This window comes from Ursus arctos, unplaced genomic scaffold (genome assembly GCF_023065955.2).
Source record: "Ursus arctos isolate Adak ecotype North America unplaced genomic scaffold, UrsArc2.0 scaffold_27, whole genome shotgun sequence".
Taxonomy (NCBI): Eukaryota; Metazoa; Chordata; class Mammalia; order Carnivora; family Ursidae; genus Ursus; species Ursus arctos.
The window spans coordinates 29023132-29051049 of NW_026622952.1; the positions used below are offsets into that span (position 1 = coordinate 29023132).

Below are 27918 nucleotides of genomic sequence, written 5' to 3' on the forward strand. Positions count from 1 at the left end.
ATCTCATATGTAAATTACTATTTCTTTAATGAAACTTCGAAGTATTCAAATTTAGAGGATAAATACTATAAATAGCCTTTCATTAGATAAGATCACGATTAGAGGACCAAGTAATTTATGAAAATGAGCTTTTGGATTTCAGAACTGCACCACTCCCTCCTCACACCTGAAAGCCACTAGCTCACAGTCAGGACCAGGAAACAGTAAGAAGGTACCAGTGGAAGGTGTTTCAAGGCACCCATGTGATTGACTCTATGATAGATGCCCGGTAATAAGACAATGTCTTCCTTCTCCTACAGTTAAACTACAAACTCTGAAAAAGAGTAAATCCACTAGCCATAGGAACCACCTGAATAATTTACAGGAGGAAATTTCAGAAGAAACAAATACACAGACAAATCTATAATATTTACTGTAAATTTTAGAATTATGTTGTAAGTTAAATGAACTATCATCCCTTGTTTATTGTTTAAAGTTCTCTGCTACATCTGTTTTTTCTAATGTGAAAAATCAAGGAGACCTGAATTCATGATTTATACAGATCTGAGCTCACAAACGTGTCTTCTGTGACAACTGTGGGGCCAGGTAGCATCGACAGAACCCACATCTACCAGAAAGAAGGTAACTGGCACCAGATGAAGCTACGTATGACTGGGAGTCAGAGGATCTGTAATGCTTCTACCAACCACAGTTTGCTCTTTCCAAATCCAAATATTCACGAAAGGTCCTGAGCATAGGTAAGGCCATAATCTTTCACTGAAGTCACATTAGTGCTGCTTAGAAAAACTGTGTGATTGTCAGGAATTCTGGTTCGAGTTCTCGTTATGCAGTCATTCTTGCAATGCTACTATGGATTAGGCCATTTGCGATCACCCTTTCATCAGAGGGGCACCATATGGTAAGGCCGGGAAGAAAGTACAAGTTTATTTCAGAGTCGTCCAATTGTAGGGAACTGGGACTTAAATAAATGTAACTGGATAGGCCCTACGTGCAGAGCACCTCTTCTCTCTGCCTTTTTGCCCACAGCTACAACTTGCAGGAAGAAAAGACTATATATGGTCTTGGGTCTTTCAAAATCCAGAAGGCCCAAACCCATTATCACACTTTTCTAAACTATGTGCTGCAAAAGCTTTTTAAAAAAGAGAAATGAAAGAAAAAAGCTCTATCCTTGCTCCTGGCAAAGTCATTTGAGTCTTGGGTTTATTATCTTTAATGAAATACAGTAACATCCATCTCAGAAAGATGTCAGGAAAAACAAACATATAAGGCTCTCAGCACAGTGCTCAGGATGTTGCAGGGGAGACCGAATTATTATGCGAACACCTACTCCATATCCAGAGGTATAGATGGTCCCCAGGGAGTGATCTGAACTTGTAAAGACCCCTATAGCTGCCAAAGACACCAGTACCAGGGGCACAGGCAACCTACCTTCTTCTCCCACCAGCCTCTAAGTCCCAAAACATCCTAGAAAGAGCTATAAGACAGAACTCCTGGTTGGTCCCATGTTGATAAGGAGGTCAAGACCTCCATCTCAAGAGCCCCAGAACGGGAAGGCCAGAAAGGAATCTCACCAATCCACCACCCTCCACCTTATCAGATTAACTTAGACAGACAGGAATAGAGACCCAATGGCTCTAAAGCTGTGCCCTGATACCAGGAACTGCTTCCTACAAAGCAATTTTAATGATAATTGATTCTTTTTCTTTTTTTTGAAGATTTTATTCATTTATTTGAGAGAGAGTGAGAGAACAAGTGAGCATGAGCACAAGCCGGTGGAGGCAGAAGAAGCAGCAGACTCCCCACTGAGCAGGGAGCCCGATGCAGGGGCTTGATCCCAGGACCCCAAGATCATGATCTGAGCCAAAGGCAGACACTTAACTGACTGAGCCACCCAGGCGCCCTGACGATAATTGATTCTTGAATGAATGACTGCCAATCAGGTGTCCACAATTCAGAAGAAAGAATACAAAGAAGTAGAAACCAAAATGAAGGAGGAATTGAGCTTTTTATGTCCCAAACCATAGATCCCCAGCATCATTCAGAGTTGGGTCAGAAATCTCTTATAAGGGAGGAGGCTTACAAAACACTTAATCATACACTCTAAGGCAATTCATAATCATAAAAACTGTAGACTTGCCATTAAAGAGTAGATACTTGGGAAAAGGGGACAAGCATCCAATTCTTCCATTATATAATCCTTTGTCCTCCTCAGAAAGGGGCTCTTAGGGAGTGAAACTCTGGGCCTCCAACATAAATTGATGCAGAGTGAGGTGAAGACGAGAGAGTTCATAGGTTTCCACGTTCACAGACATTTCATATTTCCCTACTATTGCACCTCCTTTCTAAAGATTGCGGCTAAAAAGTATGGACATTTACAGTACATGAGAGAAATGTCATGGGTACTGCGACATGAAGCACAGAGAAGGCTGCAAGTCAATGACTACATATTATAGTTGCATTTATGACCCAATTTAGTGGAATAAAATTTACCCCTCCATTTTCAATGCAGAGCAGCAGGATATGCAACTATTAATTTTTCTTTCAGGATTGTAATAGTACTTGTCAAATGCTCAAATACTTTAAGGATATTACAACAGTTTAAGTCCTGTTGGTCCTAGGCAATTATTTTTCTCTAATGGGATGTAAATTTGTAAAGCTTACTTTGCTTCTCCAAAGAGTTTTTAGACTAGTAAAATCTTAAGTGATTTATGGAATAACATTGTCATTATCCATCAATGATCCATAAAAAACAGTCTCTGCTCTTCTCTGCAATGCCCTAATCCTTCAAGTAGGACCAACATTATCCTATGATTACAGTATTGATGCCAAGGTTCATTTCTTCCACTCCCTAATCTTTCTGATGAATTAGTCAACAAATCTATGGGTTCTTCCTCTGTGACAGCTTTGGCTTCTGTTCCCATTGCGTCAACTCTGCTCTATTCATCACCTCCCTTCTAGAATATTGTTGTTGCTTCATCACTAGACCATATTGTTGTTGCTTCATCACTAGACCATGCCCCCAGCAAGTGTTTACAACGTCTAATCAATCCCAGAAATGATTTCAATACTTTTCTTATGACCTGTGTCTTCCAGGTGCTCAGAGCAGGAATCACCCTCCATAACCCACCTTAAAGTGGTTGCAGTGCAACCCTGTCCATCTCCAACAACTTATTCATAGTTAAGATTCTTCACTGTTACTCTATATAACACCTGGTCTTCTTATCTTCTCACCCCATCCACAACACAAAAGGGATTCCTGTGCTTGATATAGTCTAGTCATCTGCTGGAAATTCTCACCCAAGTTACAGCCCAAGTTCAGCCTCATGCCAAGGCACTCAGACCAACGAGGCCACACGGCTCACTCTCTTGCACAAACTTCAGGACACAGACAATGCTTTGCTACCATTCCCCTAATACCTCACAGCATTTTTGTGTTTAAGCCTTTATTTTTTTCTATCTGAGTTGTAAGCTCCTTGAAGACAGGAAAAATGGCTATGTCTTTTAAGATGCCCCATGCCTAACAGATTACCCTGCAAACTCAACAGTTACATAATGAAGATGCCAAAACCAATGAAATTAGTCATTGTTAACACACCGATCGGTGACTCTAAAACTGTCATTGTGCATGAGAATGACTTAGGATGTTAGCTAAAATGTATATTCCTAGACCCAAACCCAGAGATTTGGTTGGTCTCAGGTAAGGGTAATAAAATTAAAGACCTCTAGGGAATTCTAATGCAGTTAACACACATATGGTATTTTGAAAAACATTATCACTGATTAATCTGAAACAGTAAGTACAAATAAAACAAGTACCAAAGTATGCAGAATTATAAACAGTGGAGAAAGAAAATCTGGCATGTTGCAAACTAGTTGCCATTATTAGGAAGTTTTTTGTGATGGTAACCATAAACCATATGTACTTTTACTATATTAATTTAAAATAGCTATTCTCATTAAAGCAATTAGTGTTAAGATTAAACTAATCTTTTTTGCATTTAAACTGTAAAGTAGGGATATTTAAAGTTATTTATGTAAAACAGAAAATAAGTTGTATTTGCTCATTCAATAATATTTGATCTTTTAAATTATTCCCTTAATTGATACGAGATTATAAATCTTTAAGCTTTCTTTTGTTGACTTTGAACTTTAACACAGGCATGTGCAATGTGTAAGACATGCTCTCCCTGAATTCACTGCTCTAAAATATATAAGAATTTAAGTACTTCTATTCCCTGCTAGCCCACTTTTTGGAATAAAAGTATAGTACACGTAATTCTCCCTTTTATTTTTTTTATAATAACTTTTTTCTTTTAAAAATCAGAACGCCTCAATTCCAACCAATCAGAGTGAACTCTATGCAATCTCATGTTGGCAAATGATTGCATTAGCAATCTAGTGCTCTTTCTAGGTTTTGCAGGTTTTTTAGTTGGATGATAATTTTAAATATTTCCTCTTTTTCCCATCATGCCTACTTAATTTTAATTATATAATAGCCTGTACTATGCTTTCCTTACTTTTCTGATGTTCGATTGTTTGCACTAATAGGAAACATTTTGGGATCTTTTAGTAAGTCATATAACCATGAATAATTAGAAAGAGGAACCTAATAAGTGCAAACGTAAGTCAAGGAACAAGGAAATCTTGTTTGTATTAGTGATTTTACCTCCCATTTTTTGTATGGCTTTGGGGGTGTGGTGAAGGACTGTATGGCTAAGCTCAGTTTATAGTTTGTGAGCTGTTTTGTATTTTTTAAACATTATAAAAATACTTTCTAAGTGTAAATTACCGAAACTCTGCATTTGCCGAAGATTTTGTATATTTAGTGTCTTTTATTTACCTTCTGAAATCTCTTCTTGGGGTTTCTGTAGCTCACAGGAAATTAACAATCAGCTCCTCTCCAAGTTTTACCTCCTCATGAGTCACTTGTTTAGGCCACTAGGGAGAGACATGGAGTCTTTGGACCATGTCTCTTGGAAATCTAATGGCAAGGACATAGCAATTTCACCAAAGGCATTAATGACACTTGCCTGTCAAGCCTCCAGTCAACCAAAGAGGAACACTTTCGTGCAGAAATAATATACTGTCTATGGGCTGTGGAACTCAGAGACCTGAAGTGATGTTTCATCAAGTGAAAAAGAGTCCCTATTACCTACAGAATATGAACTCATATTCACCATACCGGATATAAAAGATGGCTAAATACGAAAAGCAAATAAAAATATATAAAGACTTTCACAGCAAAATAAAGATTTGATTACATCACCAATGAAGATGATTTTGAAGATGAAAAATAAATTGAACCTCCAACTGCACATCCATCCATAACACACATGAGCACATTCACTCAAAGCTGACCCAGCAGTGAGTGACTCTCATACAGGCTTTTGGCTTATCAGGAAAGACTTCTCATTCTACTTCCTTCTTCACACTTTCCTACTGTAAACTCCAGTAAGTTACCTCAGGCAATAACCTGCTCTCAAACAGGTTACGTGATCTCTTTCACCAGCCATCTCTCTGGGTGTTGCCTTACTAAGTCATACTTTTAATAATTTGACTTCACAGAGACAGGAAGTGAATAGATATCATGAAATCCAAGGCATTCAAATTACCAGAAGTGTTAGTGGGTCTAATGCTACATTTTTGTGGCATTTAAGCACAGGAAGACATTCTCATGATAATAGTTCTACCAATATTAAGTATTTGTTTTGAAAATAATTTTACAAATCACATAATGCACTCTGTTCTGCAATTTAACACTTTTTTTTTCTCACAAGGTTTTTTTTCCCTCGACCCCTACACAGTTACAAATATATATTGTATATATATATATATATGTGCATACGTATGTATATGTATATGTATATATATATATATATATATATATGATTTGTCCCCCAAATTTAAAATTTAGAGGTAGCTTGGTTTTTATAAAATTAGTCTTCTCAGTCGTAAAACGTATTTCAAAATATAACTGTGCAGGCAATTCAATTTCTACACATTCGACGTATGTTAATCAAGTCACCTCCCAGTTGACAGTCACACACACTGGACACGGGTTGAAATAAAGCATTGCATTCTGTACCCAGTCAGGGGTACTGCAAGTCTTTGAAAGGAGGTGTCCCATAGTATGTCGAATATAAAACTTCTTCAGGAGTTCCCAAACTCTATTAAGCGTACTTTCCATCCTTATGTCAGTTCTGAACGTTTTAGGTACACATTTTGGAAGAGCAAGTCAGAAGCAGGCACAAATACAGTAACTCCTTTTTGAAAATCAGAACATATCTCAAAAATACCTTGGCAACATTTTCCATAAACATATGTTATTTAATAAACAAAACAAAACAATCCACCTTACTTTTCAGTATTTTACCAGATTTCAGAACTGCAGAGTTTATAAAGTTGAAAAGTCATGCCTGATTGAGATCTGCATGAGATCCTGCTGCAGCCCTACTTTGGCCAACTTCTCCAAGTGAATCTCAAGTCTTAAGCCCTCAAGCCGGTGACTAAATTCCTTTTACACTTTTCCTAAAATCGCCTAGTGCTCCGAGTAAGAGGAACGCTCCGGGAAAACAAACCTCGGTTGACTGGTCGTCCTAGCCCCTAAAGCAGTGTGGACTCCCACTGATCTGCTAAAGGAAAGAAAAGAGCACTCCCGACCGGGAAGAACCAGGGCTCTCCGGAGTCGCGCGCCCCGCGAGGGTTCAAGCCCGCTGGGCGCACCCGCGGGGACTGCTCTCAAGCAGGTTGTGATCTCTATCACCAGCCACCTCTGTGGCTGCTTCTATCTTACTTTCTCCTGACTTGCTTCCTACTCAGTAACAACTTTATGCAAAAAACAAGAAGAAAACTTTTCTCCCAGGAAGCGTGCGGCTAGCTCGGTTAACTTTGGATGCAACGTCCAGAAGGTGAAACAGCAACACACACTTTGCGCGGCACCTGGGTCCACAGGATCCCGAACACCGCAGCGCCCCCGCAGTCGCCCCCAGTCCAACCCCGGAGCGCGCGGCCGCGCACCTACCTGGGCCTCGTCCGCGTCGGGCTCCGAGTCAGAGAAGCCGAGTCCCGATTCGAAGGCGGCGGCGGCGGCAGCGGGCGCGTCGCGCGTACCCGGGAGCAGCGCAGCGGCGAGCAGGGAACACGCCAGAGAGAAGAAGCCCAGCAAGTGCATGGTGGAAGGACCGGGAGCGCGGCGGCCGGTCCGCGGTGGGGGCGGGGTGGGCGCGTGGCGCCCCCGCGACGCTGCGCTCCCTCCGCAGAGAGCCGCCGGCGACCCCCGAGGGCGGCCGGAGGCGGCGGCAGCGGTCCGCGGCTCGACGCTCCCAACGCTGAGCGTCTCTGTCCTGGCCAGTGCCGGGGAGGGGCGCGGGGTCAGGTAAAAGCCTCACAGGAAACCGGACGTCCGAGCTCCCCGCATTCGGGGCCGGCGAGGTGAGGCGAGGGCGAGGGCGAGGGGGGACGGCTCCTCGGTTCGCCTTTCTGTTTTCGCTTTCTGGCAAGAGGGGGGCAAAGCCGACCCCTCGGCGCTGCTCGGCCCCTCCGACCCCTCTGAGCCCGCGGCCCCCTCCTCCCTCCCCTCCCCTTCTCCGGTGCAGCGAGCGGTGGCCGGGAGGAGGGCGGCGGGGCGCCGCGCGGCCAGGCCGGGGAGCTCGGCGGCGCGGGCGGCTCCGGAGCGCGGGGCGAGCGGCGGCGGCGGCGGGCGCAGAGGCAGGGCATGGCTGACGCGCCCTCTGCCTGCGCTTATGTGAGAGAAAGCGGCCGAGGGAGGGAGCGTGCCGAGCCCGGCCGCCCTCCCCTCACTTTCCCTCGGAAGCGCTCCTCGCGCTCCCTGCTGCCCTCGCCTCCGCCCAGGCGCCCCGCGTCCCCACCCCTCTTCCCTCCCCCTCCCGGGAGCGCGGCCTGAGGGGCAAGTTCAGCTGGGGCAGGCGGGCCGCGCGGGGCTGAGGGGAGCGCGACTAAGTCGGCGTACTGGGGAAGGCCAGCCGACCCTTTGTCCTCGGCAGCACGCCTCGCCCTCTGCGCCCCGTTCGAGGTTTGCAAACTGTCCCGAAGTTCCAGAAGGTCCGAGGGAAAGTCATCACAATGGCGGAGACCCCGCCGGGACCTTGGAGCCCGCCGCGGGCCCCTCTTTCCCTGCATCTGGGTAACTTAATGTGCAGGAAGAACTACGGGAGAGCTCAAGTGCAGTGCGGGCTATTGGGATGAATACTAATGATCCCCTTGGAATCCCGAACTTCTGGAGGGTGGGGATGAAGAGCCAGAATCTTCACGGAGAGGAAAGACACGCAGGGTCAGTTTCTGTGGGAAAGTTGGGTTTCAATGAGAAAGGGAGTGATAAAGAGACACGTGTGTTGTTCAGATTGTAGAAAGTGACATCTGCAGAAAAGTCACTGCATTTCCCCTTTGGAAAATCACGTTGTGGCGCGATTGCCCTGGCTGTCTCCCTCCTTGGGGCTCACTGCATGAGTTGCCTATGACCTAGCTTACAGGGTTTCAACGGTATACAGAACCTAGAAAGCCTGAGCTACTTTTAAATACACTGATCATGAAATCTTAGATGGAGATGTTGTTACCTGATTCAACTCTCTTCAAGTTCTGAAAGTCCCCCCACCCATTTTGTACTTGAAGGCTCAAAGAGGACAGGGAGTCCTCTGTGCTTTTTGAAAATTAACATTGCAGAAAAGCATTTCCTTCCACGTATCCATTGCTTTTGACTTCTGGACTTTACACAATAAATCTAATCTAACTTCCACATGTGAGTTCTTCAAATATTTTGAAAACATCTGTCATGTTCTCCCTATGCTAGCTTTTCTCCCAGCTAAATATCCTTTTATGAAAATGACAGCTCCAAGTTCCCTCATCAATCTTAATCTAATTTTCCATGTTCTTCATATAGTATACTGCTCAGAACAAGGCTCAGTCCTGAAAGTGTTCTACAAGCATGTAGAAAGGGTCTTCCTTGTCCAGCCATTGTGCATTTGTTGATACAGCCTTGAATGGAGTTTATTTCCTGGCAACCAAATGAGTATTGACTCACACTACACTTAAACTCAACTAAATTCCTCAAGAATTTTTCATGTGTACTGCTGTTCAGCCACATGTACGTTACCCTGCATTTGTGAAGTTGGTTTACTGTGCCCAAGATTTGAGCTCTGTTATTTATCTTTATTATGTTCTGTTCACTCAGTGAGTCAGCCCAAGATCATAGCATGTTGAGATGTTTTTGGGATGCTGGCTCTCTGGGTCTGTTATGCTTCTTGCTGTCCTTCTACTCGTATTTCATCAGTTTGCCATATTTGTCTTCAGATACTGATAAAGCTGTGAAAAGGGAAGAGCTAAGGAAGAGCTAAGGCCAGACTAGTAGGATTGAAAGAGAAGCCGGAGCTTCTTTTAAACCATTCCCTATTATAGCGATTCTCAACTTTGCACTTAGAATACCAAAAGGAGATTTCAAAAACACATGCTTGAGTGCACCATCAGAGATTCTGGCTTAATTGGCCTTGGGTAAGATGTGTCCTTGGGACCCTAATAAGCAACCACATTGAGAATCTCAGGCATTTGCAACAGTCCTAGGGCCTGGTGTGGAGTGAAGACTGCAAATCAACAGAACCAAGATGTGTCAAAAATGTATAACATTAACTGATTTATTTTATTTGAAATACAGCTGTAAGCACATACAGGCTTTTTTTCCTCTCAAAAATGTTATCGTTTTACCACTTATTATTTTAAGTAAAGGAAATGCTGGCAGAAAGTGTACCTGAGAGGAAAAAAAAGATGGCAGTCTCAGAACACCATCCTGCATTCCTTGTTGGAGTGTCTTCACTGTAAAAAAGGAGAATTTATCTGCCACTTTGGCTGTTGTGCTTTCTTTGGAGAGCAGTTGTAAATTTATCTTAATTTTCTTAGGACTTTTTTTCTTTGACAAATTATTCAATTTTCTTTTTTCTTGTTCTTGGAAAAAAATGTATGAAATTTTTTCTAATAGTTTTTAATTTTATTATACTTAGTTGTACTCTAGATGATGTTGAGTTTAGAGCTGCGTTGAGGCTTTCTTGGTGACTTTGTACACAGTTGATTTTTGGAACCAATTCTGTATGTGCTTTTTCGTTTGGATATTAAGTTTGAGCTTATTGTAATATATAAGTCTCGAGCGAATTTTAAAATGAAATGTTCATGATTTTTTTTATTTTTATTTTTTAAAGATTTTTTTTTTTATTTGAGAGAGAGAGTGAATGAGAGAGAAGGAGCAGGGGGAGGGGCAGAGGGAGAGGAAGAGGGAGAAGCAGACTCCCCACTGAGCAGGGAGCCTGATGTGGGGGCTTGGCAGGATCCCAGGACTCCTGGATCATGACCTGAGCCCAAGGCAGATGCTTAACCTATTGAGCCACCCAGGCACCCCCATGATGTTTTTTTTTTTCAATCAAATTTTTCCTTTGCTGGTATATGCCCATTTTTGTAACATCTGATGTTTTTATTTGAAATTCTGCTTTTATCAGTATTAAAGTCAGAGTCTTTGAGACTTGAGACCGTCTGTGAACATAACTTGTAGGAAACCATAAGGAAACCACTTATATCAAAGTGATTTAGTTATTCCTTCTAGGAAACTTTAGCCTAGGAAAGATAAGATTGCAAACTAGTAATTAAATCCACTGTTTGCTTCAGGAAATGCCCACAAATCAATATATTCAAGACAATAACTGCACTCTGGCAAACAGCCTTCTTATCAGTAACAGTTTACTCAAGACCCTCACCTACATGTGTCAACCAGTCCTAAACTGTGACATCACAACTTTGTCCAGTCCTACCCAACTCCCCACTTTGAAAGACCCACTTTAACCTACTTGAATCTAGACCCCAAAGTCCTACAATAATTCTACTTCTGACTTACCTCTTCTGAGACATTGCTAAAACTGTCACAGTGGTATTCTCTCTTACTGCAGTAAGTTCTATTAAGTGTGACTTTTGTTTATTGAAGGGTTATCCGGTGCTGTTTTGGGGAATTCAACCACATGGAAGTCCCACCAAGATCCTATTGAAAATCCCCTTTGTGCCAAAGCCCAAGTCCCTCAATTCAGAAATGGGAGCCACTGAGGCCTGCAGTGATGAGGTAAGTCTTGTGTTAGATCTCAGTTCCTGCTTCTCTTCATCAATCTATCAAAGGCTAAGTGTACTTTGTCCTGGAAGATTGCCTTTCAGGAATTCTTTGATTATTTGATCAGATTTGTAGACGTATATCCCTGGGAGAAAGCTGCCTCATTACTGGCAACATTGCTTTTTGTCACTACTCTTTTCATTTTCTTCTGTTGCTAACGGTTAGGCGGAAGTTCATGTCTGAATTTAAGTCTTCCAAGACCTGTCAGGTTGGCCACTGGAAGCTGCCTAGCCATTAGTTTGGGTGCCCAGGACATAAGGTCAACAGATCACTGATTTGACTGACAATTGCCAGACTGTCATGCGTTCATCTCAGCCTCAACCCAAGTCTGTGTCTTCTGAAGGTGTTCTGCATGTATTTACACTATAGCTAATACATGTAAGTCACTTCCTAAATGGCATAATTTTACCAACAATAGCTTAACATCAATAGCCATTTGGGAAACCTTTCATTGGAACAAAATTATTCATTTGAGAAGTGGTTTAGAATGGAAAGGGAGTAAAACTGCAAATGTTCAATGACCTGTATTTTTTATTGGTATGCGAAAGCTTGCAAGAGAATTCAGATTCCACAGTTGCCTCTCTAAATATTCTGGTGAAGGAAACAACTGAAAAATGTGAAAGACTATCTCTTTTTTAGATCTGCTCAAATCACAACTTGAACCTTAAAGTTTTGTTCTTACTCTTCTTCTATCCTATGGCCCTCAATTATTCCCTGCCTCAAACACTACGATCAACTCTCCTCTCCTGCTGGCCAGCCAGCCACTCTGAAAGCTGAATTGTCTCTTAAAGTTAACCAGATCAGAACAAGCCCCTTATGGTGGAACTTAAGCCCTGATTGTGGTTTGAGCTGAGAGTGATTTTCAAAGGCTTTCCAAAGCTTGTGCAGGATAGGTGGAAATTTACAGAGCAATTTGCAGTGGTTGTAAGAACATTTAATTCAGCATTCCCAGATCTGTATCAGTTGATTTATGTGTTATTAGGAACCTCATATGTGATAAAATTCAATGGAAAAGGTACTATGAATATTTTGATTGTGGCTTAAAAGACCCTGAATCCCATAATAAAATCAGAAGAAATTAGAAAAACCATAAATATTAGACAAAAATTTTGGAGACCATTCCCATAAACAAACAAATAGATGAATATGTTGGAGACTTTGGGAATAGGCTCTTTAACCCCTTTGGAAAACATTTAGGTGTAGCTCTTGGAGCAGATATGACCACAGCTCGCTCTTCACTGAATGGTCTTAAGTCAGAAATAGGGGATTTAATATGCAAGCAAAAACTGGATTGGAAAATGGTCCTGTTGCTAGACCTCTAAACACTTCCTGGGTGAAACTAAAGGGAAAAAAGGAAGTATGAAATCAATGAAGCTGCCCCAAAGGATAGTCAAGCACTCAATTTTTCATTTTCCCTTAAACTCCCAAAGATTCTTACCGAGGAATATTTTTTGTGACATAACACCTGTTTTAGAGTATGAAGATTTTTGGGGGGGACAAAAAAAACCACATGGGGATAATCTCTGTCAACTTGTCTGATTGGCATCATCAAAGCCTTCAATTGGAAATTTGCGAACATATAACAAGAAATTACTCCAGAAGGAAGACAAATTGATGCTGTACTTTTATCAGCATTGCTGAGAAAATTTTATTAAGGTTGCTGAGGATGTCTCTGGTTGCATGTCTCGTCTGCAGCAGATTAATCTTGGTAAAACTATAAAGATGGAATGTAGAAGAACACAGATTTGGGGGTACCCTTGAATACTTATAAATGGGTTCATACAATTAAACCTTGTGATGGAGTTTGAATATCCTAGTTAATATTTGGTAATTTTCAAGGTGGAATGAAACTTTTGTTTGGTGGAGAGGTAGAGTTCTGATAATAGGAAAAAATTACTTGACCTTGTGTTTTCAATCTGGGGAATTCCAACCTATTTCTCCAGTAACAGAGGCACTCAGGGTATTGGGGTAGTTACTAGAGAACTTTGCAAAGCCTTGATGTTCCCTCAGAAATTTTATTGTTTGTATTACTCTCAATCCTCACAAAAAAACCGAGAAGGTGAGTGGTATTTTTAAACTCAAATAAGCACTCACTGACTCATACCATAAGAACACATCACAGGTCTCCTTTCAGGGTGCACATTTCTACCCCAGTTCTGGGCTCTGCTTTGCTTTGGGCAGATGTGACAAACTCCAAGAGACTCAGGCAATCTGATCAGTCTTAGTACTAACAGGGATGAGTTGCATTTCCTTCATCTTCTCCCAAGTGGCCTCTATATGACCTAAAAAACTCAGACTTTGTCAGCTGGAAAAGACACCATAAAAAATGCTGAGGACCCACAATGGATGGGAACTCTTCACTAATTTTTGACCACTAGAACAGCAGTCAAACTTGAGAAAGTGAATACTTAGATTCATGTGCCATAGTTAAAAAAAAAAAAAAGAAAGAAAGAAAGTTTAACCCACTGACAACAGGATTGATTTTCCTTTAGAAAATTTTAAAATTAGGATTCTTAAGAATACTTTAGAAGCAGTTGGTGTTTGGGTGGAGAGAACTTCCACAACAGAGCTTTGTGCCAAAACGGCAAGATGGCGACCACAGGACATGGCCAGCATCCAGCAGAGACCTACAGAACTAGATTTAGATGCTTCAATCCAAATGCTTTTTTTCTTTTCCCTCCTAGCAATTTTCCTTCATGATTGTAGGCTTAAGGTGCTGGGTAGGTAACCAACGATTGTTATTTCTTAATCATGAAAAGTCAAGGTCTCTAACTTTAATATTGCTTTCTCTGTCCTTAGTCATTCTTTGCTGTAACTCAAAAACTGAGAGAAATGTGTGCATGATTTGTCCAAAAAAAACAATAGAGCTCTGTGTTTTGCACACATTTGCATTTGAATGCCAACTGGCTGGTGCCAGTCCTTTGTTATGAAATATTTGGTTTCCTCCATGACTGGCCAACCACAGATTGGCTTTTCTTGTGGAAGAGTACACAACAGGACAGGTAACCAAAATTCAAACTCCTTAGAAAGAAAGGTTTCTGCCTCCACTGAAACCACACTCAAGGACCATTTCTTAGAGATAACGTCTGTAAACAAGCTTTCATGGAGGAAAGCCTCAGAAAGGGAACAAGGAACAGATGGTTTGTATTTAAGATCTGTCTCACATTTACAGACCTTACAAAGAAGCCTTAGTATGGAGATACTCTTGATTGCCTATCAGACTTACCCTGACTGACCTTTGGTGAACCTCTCTTCACCACATGGGGTTTATGTGACTATTAAATTAGTTAATATATGTAAAAACTTAAAATAATACTTGACATTTAATACCCTGCATAAATTTTGGATAAAGAATGACTAATAATTATGAATTAATATTTATATGCTATTAATAGGTTGATATATTAATGTTTATTCCTTCCTTATATTTATTATATTTTTTCTGTTATTCACCCTTATAATTAAATAATTGTTCAAGTGGATATAAAATTCTTGCACTGTCTTTTCTTGAGCATTTTAAAAATGTTATTTCATTGCATTCCTCCATCAAATACTGCTACCAAGAAATCTAAAAACAATAATAGTTTATAGCCATATAATGTCTATTATGTGTTTGGCTGTATTTTTATGGGTTTTAGATATTGTAATGTATTTAGTACTCCCAACAATCTTATCACATGGGAATTATTCTGATCTGTATTGTATAGATGAGGAAACTGAGCTACGGAGAAGTTAAATATTCTGTTTAATGTTAGAGCTAGTGCTCATGTTTGACAGACCCTGGATTCAAAGCAGGTGCTTCCAGACCAGGAGATTAAGCACTGCCCCTACTTACTTCCTCCTTTCGAATATTGCAGTGATGCTTTTCCTTGTTAGATGATCTGCCATTTCTTGTTAGAAAATTTTAGAATGTTCCCTTTGTCTTTGCTGTTATTGAATTTTCCTGTAAATATCCATAGTGGCTTATTTATAAGTTCTTTGGCACACTTTGGGTTTTTTCTGTCTGAGTTCGCGTTTGTGTGTATGTGTGTGTTTGTGTGTGTAATTTCTGCAAAATAATGGGTCATATGTCTTCAAATAATTTATACAAGCTGTTTTCCCTTTATATTTTTCTAGAACATCTTGTATACAGATCTTGACATTTTACCTTTATTTTCATGTGTTAACTTTTATTGTTTCCCACACCATCTGTTCATCCTTTCCTAATGCATCCTAAAATTTTCCCCCGATTTTGAACTTGCCCCCATTGTTGATATCATCGATGATTCTTCTTTCTCCCTATGTATTTATACATACATAATTTGTCTGCCGTAATATACATGTTTCATAATTGACTTTTCTGACACTTTCCTGTGATTATTACAAGGATTATTGAAATTCAACCACTCACCAATTGTGACTGCAGATCCAACCCTCATACTTAAGAAAGAATACTGGAGGGGCGCCTGGCTGGCTCAGTCAGTAGAGCATGCAACTCTTGATCTCAGGGTTTTGAGTTTGAGCCCCATGTTGGGTGTAGAGATTACTTAAAAATAAAATCTTAAAAAAAAAGAATATTGGAAAGCCAGTTACTAAGTATGATGTTATTAGAGGGAAAAATCTTGATCACTTTTTTAAACTGTATTATTTTCAAACACGAGTGGTATGATCATTATAATTAAGAGATTGTGAGTTATCTCAACTGATTACAGCAATGGTAGTCATACTGTTGTTTTTAAATATCCATCTGCTTACAGAATTGATGCCAAAGTGCTTACTATAGGATGCAGTTTCTTTCACAATATTATGGCAGCCCTACCTTTCCAGCTTAATTCCCCGTTACTCTTCCATTATGTGTCCTATTTGCCAACCCTACTAGAGGGATTTTTGTTCCTCAGTCACACTAGATAAACTGTCTCACGATGCACATTTTCATACTATTCCCATAGGAGGAGCAATTCTTTCCAGTCTTGATGTTCATTGAAATATTTTTATTTTTATTTATTTCCTTATTGTCATGGTCATGGTCAAACATTCCTTTTTAATCCATCAGAATGAATTCTTTCCTTCCTCATGCTTCATTGTTTTTGTGTATTTCATGATCTAAATGTATGTTTTATCTCATCATATGCTTACTTACTAAAGGTGTTTTCTCAGTGATGAGCATGGTGCCTGGCATCTTATACTTAGTTTATGGTTGAACAGTGAGGGAATCTCCTGTTTCTTGGATTGACCAAAGCACAGATGTTTCTTCTTCTCCTGCTCATTCTCCTTCTTTCCTTCTCCTTCTCTTCCTCCTTCCCATTCTTCCTTTCCAAACTTCTCCAAATCACAGTCTGATAAAAATCACATTTGCCACTGCCTCAGCCCCCATGTTTAACACTAACCAGCTTCTGGGACTGGATCTCACTCATCAGTGTCTTTATTGTAGCATCTAGCACAAGAGCTTATTGAATTTAATTAAAAGTGAGCAAGGAATTTGAGGCAAAAACTTATTTATTAATTTATTATTTTTATTATAACTGATTTTAAAAGATATAACTGACATACAGTAAACTGCACATACCTAAAATATGCAATTTGATAAATTTTAACATATGTACACATCCATGAAATAATCACCACAATCAAGATTGTGACTATATCTATCACTCTCAAAGGTTTTCTCAAGTCACCCGCTTCTGCTCCCCCATGGCCAGGCAGCCAATGAACTGTTTCCTGTCATACAGATAAATTAACATTTTCTATAATTTTGTATAACTGAAACCATATAGTATATACTCTTTTGTATGTATCTCTGTTATCCAGCATCATTATTTTTAAATTCATCCATGTCATCAACTACATGACAAGTTCATTCCTTCTTATTGCTGATTCGTATTCCATTGTATGGATACCCCATAATTTGTTAATCTATTCATCTCTTTTTTTTTTAAGATTTTATTTATTTATTTGACAGAGAGAGACAGCCAGCGAGAGTGGGAACACAAGCAGGGGGAGTGGGAGAGGAAGAAGCAGGCCTCCCAGCAGGGGAGCCTGATGTGGGGCTCGATCCCAGGACCCCGGGATCACGCCCTGAGCCGAAGGCAGACGCTTAATGACTGAGCCACCTAGGCACCCCATCTATTCATCTCTTGATGAGTATTTACATTGTTCCAGTTTTTGGCTATTACAAACAAAGTTTATATGTACATTCTTATAAAGAATTTTATGTGACAAAAGGACAAAAGCTTTCATGAGATGATCATAATTTTTTTTTGTTTTTAGCTGCTTAATATGGTGAGTTACACTGATTGATTTTCAAATATTAAACCAACTTTTTTTTTTTTTGCTGCAATAATTCCAAGAGTGTGCATAGAGTTGGGGTTTATTTATTTATTTTCTATTAAATTTTAAATTTTAATGCTAGTATAGTTAATATAGAATGTTATGTTAGTTTCAGGTGTACAGTATATATGTGGAATTTAAGAAACAAAACAAATGAGCAAAGATATTATTTCTTTTTTAAATGTTTGATAGAATTCACAATTGAAGCTATCTGGACCTTGAGTGTTCTTTGTGGTAAGATTTTTAACTGTGAATTCAATTTCTTCAATTGATATACATCTACTCAGATTATTGACATATTCTTGGATGAGCTTTGGTTGTTTAACCTTTTGAGGATTTCTTCCATTTTACTTAAGTTGTCACATTCACTGGCATAAAATGTTTCACATTTCTTTTTTCTTTTGAGTCTGTGTAGAGTCTGTCATGATATTACTTCTCCTGTTCCTGATATTAGTGGTTTATGTCTTCCCTCTCCCTCTGTCTCCTTCTCTTTCCTGATCAATCTGGCTAGAGGCTAATAAATTTCATTGATTTTCTCTGAGCACCAATTTTTTATTTCGTTATTTCTCTCAATTTTTGTTTTCCATTTCATTGATTCTACTCTTCATTATTTTCTTATGTTTAGATTAGGATTAATGCATTTTTTAAAAGTTCCTAAAATGAACAAGATCATTGATTTGAGGCATTCTGTCTTTTATGATATAGTTCTAGTGTTATAAACTTCTAAGTGCTTCTGTAGCAGCATACCACAAATTTTGATACGTGTCCTTTTATTTTCATTCAAGGAAAAGCATTTTCTAGTTTGCCTTTCAATTTTCTTTGACTCATAGGTTATTTATAATTGTGTCGGGTAAGTTCCAAATACTTGCAGGTCTCCCAGAGATTTTTCCGTTATCCCTCATTTATATTGTGATCAGAGGACGTAGTTTATATAGCTTGAATCTCTTAGAATTTATTAAGCCTGGTTTCCTTGTTTCGAATATGATCTACCTTGCCAAATGTTCCATGTGCACTTGAAAAGAATGCATATTCTTCTGTTGGCAGGGTTGGAATTTTCTATAAATGTCAATTAGGTCAGGCCGACTGATAGTGTTCTTCTGTTCTCCTGTGTCCCTTGGGTTTGTCCATCTCTCTTACACTTGTATCAGTTTTCGTTCCAGTATCTTTATTTTTTTATTTTTTATTTATTTTTCTATTATGTTAGTCACCATACAGTACATCATTAGTTTTTGATGCAGTGCTCCATGAGTCATTGTTTGCGTATAACACCCAGTGCTCCACGCAAAACGTACCCTCCTTAATACCCGTCATCCAGTTACCCCATCCCCCTACCCCCTCCCCTCTGAAACCCTCAGTTTGATATCTTTAATCTCAGTTATGTGTGCCATATAATATATTATTCCCAAAATAAGACTCTTTTGAGAGTAAAACTGGTTCTAATAGCAATGGCACTGTAACAATGGATATAAACCCAGATTTTCCTAGGAATACTGGTACATATATCAATCTACTTAAAAAATGGCATATATATATATATATATATATGTGTGTGTGTGTGTGTGTGTGTGTTTTCTTACATAATATGAGTCTGTAGGTGAGAAATAGAAACAGTCCAAATGCTGTAATTTTTATTCCAATTCAGAGAATTCCTGTCTTTATTAAAAATTTCAGCGCTCTCTACTTTTTTTGTTATAGTCTTACTGCCCGTAGCAGGAAGGGAGGTGGTTATAGTTGCTTTACATTTGCTATTCCTCTGCATCCTTCTTGCTAGCTGTGGTTTTAATACTTTGAAGTACAGGGAAGGGAAGGAAGAAAGTAGAGGGATGAGGAGATAGAAGGAGGAAAATTATTTCTTAACTTACTGTCCTGATGGTCTACTTTCAGTGTTCTCTGAGCTTGGAGAATGTTAAGAGCTAACTTTCTTTGGCTATCGTGGATCTTTTTGTCATTTTTTAGGGGTACCTATATACATGGCAATTTTTTATTGAAGTGTAATTGACATACAATATTCTGGCTCAAGGGTGCATCATAGTGATTGAATATTTTTATGCATTCTGAAATGGTCCCCAAAATAAGTGTAGTTACCATCTGTCACCATACGAAGACATTACAATATTATTGACTATATTCCCTCTGCTGTACATTATAAAAAGCGAACCTTTTTGGCTATTGTGGTTCTTTTGAAAGACCTTGTATCAGTAGGAGTATTATACCTACAGTTTCTTGAACTGCATGGATTCATTACTTTCCAGCTGATGGCTTATGACTTTTCAGCCAGATCACAAAATGCCATATTGGGCTTCATGTAACTCTAAGTTATATGCTTACTACAGTGCTGAAAAGGGAATGGGACAGTTTATGAGCAAATAAGAGGGTACAGGGTATGATTATGATAGTTCAGTCAAGAGAGGACCATAAGTTTAACTAGCAGTAGAAGCAGAAATAGGTGGATCAATTCAAAAGGGTTTTATTAGTTTTAAAGAGTCTGTTTTATTAAGCAGTGGGTAAACAAAAGGAAAGTTTTAGGGCTAAATCTCAGGTTTTGGCTTTCACCATTGGGTTGATGATGGTATTTTTCAGCAAGATATTAAATGCTGAATAGGACCCGGTATAAGAAGTTTGAGGAGTGGCCTACAAATTAGAAAGGAAGCTAGGAGACTGGATTGGCTAGTCAAGAAAGGAGAGTATATTGAAATAGAGGTATCCACTAACAGTGTCAAATCCTGCCAAGAAAGTAAATAAGATGAGCTCTGAGGAACACTTAGTGACCTCATTAAAACATTTTGGTGTAGTGTTGGAAGCATAAGTCATATTTCAGTAGGCTGAGAAGAGAAGGGGAAACAAAGAAATAGAGAGTACAGAAAATGCTTTTGTGGATAGGAAGGAGAAGAGAGAGTTCAGGGGTCACTACATGGAGATGTGTATAGGAGGAAAGTAAGATGGAATTGCAGAATGGGGGGGACCAGATGAGAGTTAGCTGAAACTGAAAACACACTTGAGATGAAATGTGAATTTGGTTATTAACTTGGTTGCAGTGACCACCCACTGACAGGCTTTAAACAGAGTTGCTTGACGCCATGAGAAGAGTGTTGGGGAAAATGAATTTTTATCATTATTCAGCTAGAATAAAGGTGTATTGAGAGGGAGAAAATGAGATTGAAGGTAGAGAAACTGGATAAAAAAATTCTTCCAACAATGTAGATGACAGATGGTAAGGAACTAGATTATATAAGTTTGAACTGAACAACGTGCCAATGACTATAAGGGTAAGTAAAGGTTCTTTTATTTGCTGAACATCTACTGTGTGAAGGGCAGGAAAGTAAAGTTTTTACAAATATCATCTCATTTTATCCTAGCAATCCAGTGAGGAAACCAGATGAGAAACATTAATTTGCTTGAGTTTATACTGTTCTTCAAAATTCATATGACCATCTTCAAAATATTTCTCATTATTCTAACCATCTCATTATATGGTGTACAGTGAGGACAAAAGAACCAGATGAAAAAATAGGGAAGAAAGGAAAAGAAGTTCGGTTTTGGATCTGTTGAAAATTGAGGATAAGCTCGTATAGCTGTACTTTGGATTCCTGCCTATTTGTTTGTTGCAACCATAAACTAAGGTATTAGAAATGAAACTCGTTAATCTTTTAATGGCATTTTTTGAATCCAGTCCAAAGATTTTATTACCCAAAGTGAATGATAGAAATTTTTTCTTTCTCTCTGTCCTTCCTCTTTCATCCCTCCTTCCTTCTGCACATCTCCCCCACTCCCTTGCTTCCTACCTTTCCCCTTTCCTCTCCTGTATGACTCACCGTCTCTTCCATATCTGTACATATGACCATTCACTTGGGCAGACATCCACCTATCCACCCATTATCTATTTCCTCACTTTTTTCCGACAGAATTTATGTCACTTTATAAACAAGATAAATTAAAGTCAGTTGATAAGAAAATAAGCTCAGGGCAGTAATATGAAGAATGACTAAGCAGGTGGGAATAAAGGGTATATGGAATAAATGTCACATAGAACTGAGCAAATTACTTTATCAATGATCATTATTTGTAGCCAATCAAGTCGTTATTTGTGTTGAAATACAATCTTAAGTTCAGGTCAGGATACACTTACCTATCCATTCTTTGAAGCAGTTTATTTTTAAGGTTTTAGTTGTAAAGAAAACAATAAGGTATTTAGAGCAATTTCCTTATAACAAAATGGCATGCATACAGATATATACGTGTTTCAAATTAGAATGGTTTCACCCATTCTTAGTATGTTTTAAGATACAGATAAGCTGCCAAAGAAATAACAGGAAATGGCTCTTTTCTGAAAGAACACCACAAAAAAGCTATAGATATTATCACTTGCTATTTCTGTTGCATGGGCCTTTGGAGTTGACAGCATAGATGAATAATTATAGTTTCTCATATGTTTTCATCTGTCACCTATTGTTTACCAAAATAATATTTATTTTGAAGGAAATTCACAGACTTATGTTTAAAAATGATGGTCATATCTAAGAAGGCACTACTAATTCTGAATGTTTATAAACTACTTTAAACAAAAGTCAAGCTGTTAAAAATTCCCTTAAAATTATTGATTGGCAGAAAAATGTAGAATGAATTTTATAATTTTGAATTAATTTTTTTAGCTAATACCTTCTCACTCCTTTTCTCTATATAATATGAGCTCCTAAATTTGTTTATTTTTAATATTAAAAAATTAAATTTGTTTTTTGTTTGAGTACAGTTGACAGACAATGTTACATTAGTTTCAGGTGTACAACCTAGTGATTCAGCTTCTCTATACATGATGCTGTGCTCACCACAAGTGTAGCAAATTATCTGTCACCATACAATGCTATTACAGTATCCTTGACTGTATTCTTTATGCTTTTATGTGTCTGTTGTTAATCTGTATGTCTTCTTTGGAAAAAATATCTATTCAGGTCCTCTGCCCATTTTGAGTCAGATTGGTTGTTGTTGTTTTTGATGGTGATGATGTTGAGTTATAGAAGTTCTTTATATATTTTGGATATTAACCCCTATTAGATATGTTATTTTCAAATATCTTCTGCCATTCAGTAGATTGCCTTTTTGTTTTGATGTTGGTTTCCTTCACTTGCAAAGGCTTTTTATTTTGGTGGAGTCCCAATACTCTATTTTTACTTTTGTTTCCCTTGCCTTAGGAGACATACCGAGAAAAATGTTGCTATGACTAAAGTCAGAGAAATTATTGCCTAGGTTCTCTTCTAGGAGTTTCGTGGTTTCAGGTCTCACGTTTAGGTTTTTAATTCATTTTGAGATTTTTTTGTGTGTATGGTGTTAGAAAGTGGTCCAGTTTCATTCCTTTACATGTAGCCATCCACTTTTCCTAGAACAATTTTTTGAAGAGACTGTTTTTTCCCCATTGTATATTTTTGCCTCCTTTGGCATAGAGTAATTGACCGTATAAGCATGGGTTTATTTCTGGGCTCTCTATTCTGTTTTATTGAACTCTGTGTCTGTTTTTGTGTCCATACCTACTGTTTTGATTACTACAGCTTTGTAGTATATCTCGAAATCTGGAATGTGCTATCTCCAGCTTTGTTTTTCTTTCTCAAGACTGCTTTGGCTATTTGAGGCCTTTTGTGCTTCCGTACAAATTTTAGTATTATTTGTTCTGGTTCTGTGAAAAATGCTAATGGTATTTTGATAGGATTTCATTGAATCTGTAGACTGCTCTTGGTAGTATGAACATTTTAACAATATTAATTCTTCTAACCCGTGAGCATAGTATATCTTTCCATTTGTTTGCATCATCTTCAGTTTCTTTCATCAGTGTTTTTCAGTTTTCAGAGTGCAGGTCTTTTACCTCCTTGGTTAAGTTTATTCTTAGATATTTTATTCTTTTTGTGTAATTGGAAATGGAATTGTTTTCTTAATTTCTCTTTCTGCCTCTTTGTTATTAGTGTCTAGAAACACTACCAATGTATGTTTATTAATTTTGTATCCTGCAGTTTACTGAAATCATTTATCAGTTCTAATATTTTTTTTTTTGTACTGTAAGGTTCTCCATACATACTATCATTTCATCTGCAAATAGTGACAGTTTAGCTTCTTCTTTACCAATATGGATGCCTCTAATTTCTTTGTCTTGTCTGAATGCTGTGGCTAGGACTTCCAGGACTGTGTTGAATAAAAGTGGCAAGAGTGGACATCCTTGTCTTGTCTTTCATCTTAAAGAAAAAGCTCTCAGTTTTTCACCATTGAGTATGATGTAGCTGTGCATTTTTCATATGACCTTTCCTGTGGTGAGATACATTTCCTCTAAACCCATTTTGTTGAGAGTTTTTTTCATGAACAGATGTTAATTTTTTTTCAAATGCTTTTTCTGCATCTATTGGGATGATGATATGATTTTTATCCTTCGTGTGTGTATCATGTTGATTGATATGCAAATAGTGAGCCATCCTCCCATATCCAGAATAAATGACATTTGATCATGGCGAATGATCCTTTCAATGAATAGTTGAATTCACTTTGCTAATATTTTGTGAGGATTTTTGCATCTGTTCATCAGAGATATTTGCTTGTGGTTTTCTTTTTCTTTTCTTTCCTTTTTTTTTTTTTTTTTTTTTGTGGTGTCTTTGTCTGTTTTGGCATCCGAGTAATTTTGGCCTCATATAATGAACTTGGAAGCTTTCCTTTCTTTCTTATTTATTTTTTGTAATAGTTTTAGGAGACCAGGTATTAAGTCTTCTTTAAATATCTGGTAGAATTCACCTGTGAAGTCATATGGTTCTGGACTTCTATTTTTGGATTACTGATTCAATTTATGTTATTAGTCTGTTCAGATTTTCTATTTCTTCCTTTTTCAGTTTTGAAAGATTGTGTGTTTCTAAGAATTTATCTATTTCTTCTACTTTGTCCAATTTGTGAGCATATAATTTTTGTAATATTCTCTTATAATCCTTTATATTTCTGTGGTGTCTATTGTTATTTCTCTTTTGTTTCTGATTTTCTTTATTTGGGTTCTTTCTCTCTTTCTTGGTGAGTGTGGATAAGGGTTTATCAATTTTTTCGTGTTTTCAAAGAACCAGCGCTTGTTTTCATTGACTTTTCTCTACCGTTTTTTTTTTTCTACTGTTTTTTTCTAGTCTCTGTCATTTATTTCTGCCCTGATTTTTATTCTTTCTTTCTTTCTACTCACCTTGGGTTTTGTTTGTTGTTTTTCTGATTTCTTTAGGTGAGAAGTTGGATTGTTTCCTCAAGCTTTTTCTCATTTTTTGAGGTAGGCATGTATTGCTATATGCTTAGAACTTCTTAGAACTGCTTTTGCTGTTTTCCAAAGAGTTTGGACCACTGTGTTTTCATTTTCATTGCCTCCATGTATTTTTTTATTTCTTCTTTTATTTCTTCATTGACCCATTGGTTGTTTAGTATCATGTTGTTTAGTCTCCACATGATTGTGTTTATTTTTTTCTTGATTAATTTCTAGTTTAATACTGTTGTAGCCAGAAAAGATGCATGATATGATTTCAGTCTTTTATTGAGACTCATTGGGATGCCTGGGTGGCTCAGTTGGTTAAGTGTTTGCTTTCAGCTCCAGTCATGGAGTCCACGTTGGACTCCTTGCTCAGCAGGAAGACTGTTTCTCCCTCTGCCTGCTGCTCCCTCTGCTTGTGCGCTCACTCACTCTCCCTCTCTCTCTCTGACAAATAAACAAAATCTTATAAAAATGATTTATTGAGACTTGTTTTGTGATATTACATAAGATCTATTCTGCAGAATGTTTCATGTGCACATTAAAAGAATGTGTATTTTGTTATTTAGGGATGCAATGTTCTGTATATATCGTTATTATCCATCTGGTCTAAAGTGTCATTCAAAGACATTGTTTCCTTAATGATTTTATACTTGTGTGATCTAGCCACTGACGTAGGTGGAGTGTCAAGTTTCCCTACTGTTATTGTATTGCCGTTGGTTTCTCTTGTTTTGTGTACTGATATTTGCTGTATGTATTCAGGTGCTGCAATGATGGGTGCATAAATATTTACAATTGTTATATCCTCTATTGGATTGATCCTTTTATGATTATGTAATGCCCCTTTTCATCTCTTGTTACAGTCTTTGTTTGAAAGTCTGTTTTGTCTGATAAAAGTATTGCTACCCCAGCTTTTTTTCCTTTTTTTGCTTCCATTTTCATGGTTAATATTTTTCCATCCCTTCACTTTCAGTCTGTATTTGTCTTTATATCTGAGATGAGTCTCCTGCAGGCGGCATGTAGATGTGTCTTGTTTTTTTAATCCATTCCCTATGTCTTTTATTTGGATTATTTAGGCCATTTACATTTAAAGTAATTATTGGTAGGGATATACTTTTTGCCATTTTGTTCATTATTTCTGCTTGTCTTTCTAGTTCTTCCATGTTCTTTTTTTTGTCTTTTGCTCTCTTTGCAATTGATGAGTTTCTGGTCTAATGTTTGGCTTTCCTTTATTTTTTTGTGTATCTATAAGAGATTTTGGGTTTGTAGTTATCATGAGGTTCATATATAACATCCTAAGAATACAGCTGTCTATATTAAGTTGATGGTCATTTAAGTTCAAACACATTTAAAAAAAAACTTTTTTCATTTCTTTTTACTCCCTCCTCAACATTTTATGTATATGCTGTCATATTTTCCATCTTTTATTCATAATTTTCATACATCTAATTATACCTATTCTTTTCCACTTAAAGAAGTCCCATTAACATTTCTTGTAAGGCTGGTTTAGTGATGATAAACTCCTTGACCACTAAAGCTCTCATATGCATAGGCCAGTGTGGTCCCTGGGCTCTATGTGCAGTGGGTGCCCTGGCAGGACAGCTAAAGTGGGTGCAGGCTGAGGTGTCCTGACACTTTACTCAGAGAAGGCACCTGTGGGATAGCTGAAGCTGAAGTGGGTGTAAGCCAGAGGATCCTGTGGCTATCTGTGCAGTGGGTGCCCTGTCAGAAGAACTAAAACTGAAGCTGATGCAGGCAGGAGTTTTCTGGGCTTCTGCATGCTGAATGCACCCTGGCAGGAGAGCTGAAGCTGAAATAGGTGCAAGCTGGGGTGTCCTGGGGCAATCAGTGGAAGGTGTGACCTGATGGGGTGTCTGGAGTTGAGGTGGTATGCCAACCAGAAGGTCCCTGGGCTCTCTGCAGAGGGTGCCTTGACAGGATAACTGAAACTAAAGGGATGCAAGACAGACAAACCTGGGGCTCTGTGCACAGAGGATACCCTGATGGGGTGGCTGGAGCTAAGGCAGGGTACAGACTGGGGTGTCCTGGGGTACTTTGCATAAGGAGCACACTGGCAAGACAACTAAAGCTAAAATGGATGTAGCCCTGTGTAAGTTCTGGACTCTGCACAAAATGTGCCCTGATAGGACAACTGAAGCTAAAGTGGTTGCAGGCTAGGGATTTCCAGGGCTCTTCACACTGAGGGTGACCTGGTGGGACAGCTAAAGCTGAATTGGGTGCAAGCCAGGGTGTCCCAGGGCACTTAGTGCAGGGGATATCCTGTCAGAGTACTAGATTTGAAGCTGACAGCCAGGATGATTTGTTTAAAGTCCGAATTCTGGAGCCTTCTGTGCTAAGAGTGCCCTAGCAAGCCCTCTAAAGTCAAAGTAGCATGGGTCTGGAGTGTTCTGGTGTGGTTTGCACTTGTGTCACCTTGGCATGAAGGCTGGAAGTGTAGTGAGCACTAACAAGGGGTGTTTGGATGTATGCTGCCCCCTGGACACCTTGGTGGAACTGCTAAAGCTGGTGTGGGCTAGGGGCCAGGGCTCACTGAGGTAGCAAGCTGGATAGGGCACCCAGACAATGCATTGGCATGTGTTTTCAAGGTGGAAGGGGAGTTGAGACCACCTCTGTTAGAGCCTCCCATGTGGAGAGAGTTCTAGCATCTTCCCTGCCATTTGGTGGAGTTGTAGAGCTGGCTCATTTATATGCTAGTTGTTCTTTTATAGAGGCTTTTTTCCTGTGTCTGAAACAGAGGACTAGGTTCGCTCAATACTGGCTGTCCCCACTGCAGTTTGCAGTGTTCGGTTTGGGGGTTCCCTTTGTTACAGAGTCTCTGTCTCTCTTGCCATTCTTTTGCCATTCTCTCTATCTTTTGTTGTGCAGAAACTCTTCAGTGGGCCCTCAGGTCTTCTTTAAGAAGAATTGCTCTGTAAATAGGTATCATTTTGTATGTTCTGTGAAGGAGATGAGTTCAGGGTGTTTTAACATCACCATCTTGGACCCAACCCCAAATTCATTTAGATAGAACAAAAGAGCAAGCAGTGGGCAAAAGCGAAGCTAGAAAATGCAGATATCACAAGCACACATTCTGGGAAAAAACTGTATTCAAGTCATTCTAGAATTAAGAAACATAAATACCCTGCCCCAGAAGCAACCTGGGTAAGCTTTGTTTAATTGACGTCCTTGAGAAGAATTATTTCTTACATTGGTCTAA

At 38.9% G+C, this 27918-nt stretch overlaps 2 protein-coding genes across 2 annotated transcripts in view; one reads left to right on the plus strand and one right to left on the minus strand.

Moving 5' to 3' along the window:
• Window positions 1-7262, minus strand: part of VEGFC (vascular endothelial growth factor C) — a 96101-nt gene extending 88839 nt beyond the window's left edge. Inside the window, exon 1 of the mRNA XM_026508551.4 lies at window positions 7022-7262. Within this exon, the coding sequence (XP_026364336.3) occupies window positions 7022-7171 (150 nt within the window). The 5' untranslated portion in view covers window positions 7172-7262. The remainder of the gene's footprint in view (window positions 1-7021) is intronic.
• Window positions 7263-7345: 83 nt separating this feature from the next.
• Window positions 7346-27918, plus strand: part of NEIL3 (nei like DNA glycosylase 3) — a 478812-nt gene continuing 458239 nt past the window's right edge. The window contains exons 1-2 of the mRNA XM_048226218.2: window positions 7346-7431; window positions 10976-11107. The gene's annotated coding sequence lies outside the window, so the exon portion shown is untranslated. The remainder of the gene's footprint in view (window positions 7432-10975; window positions 11108-27918) is intronic.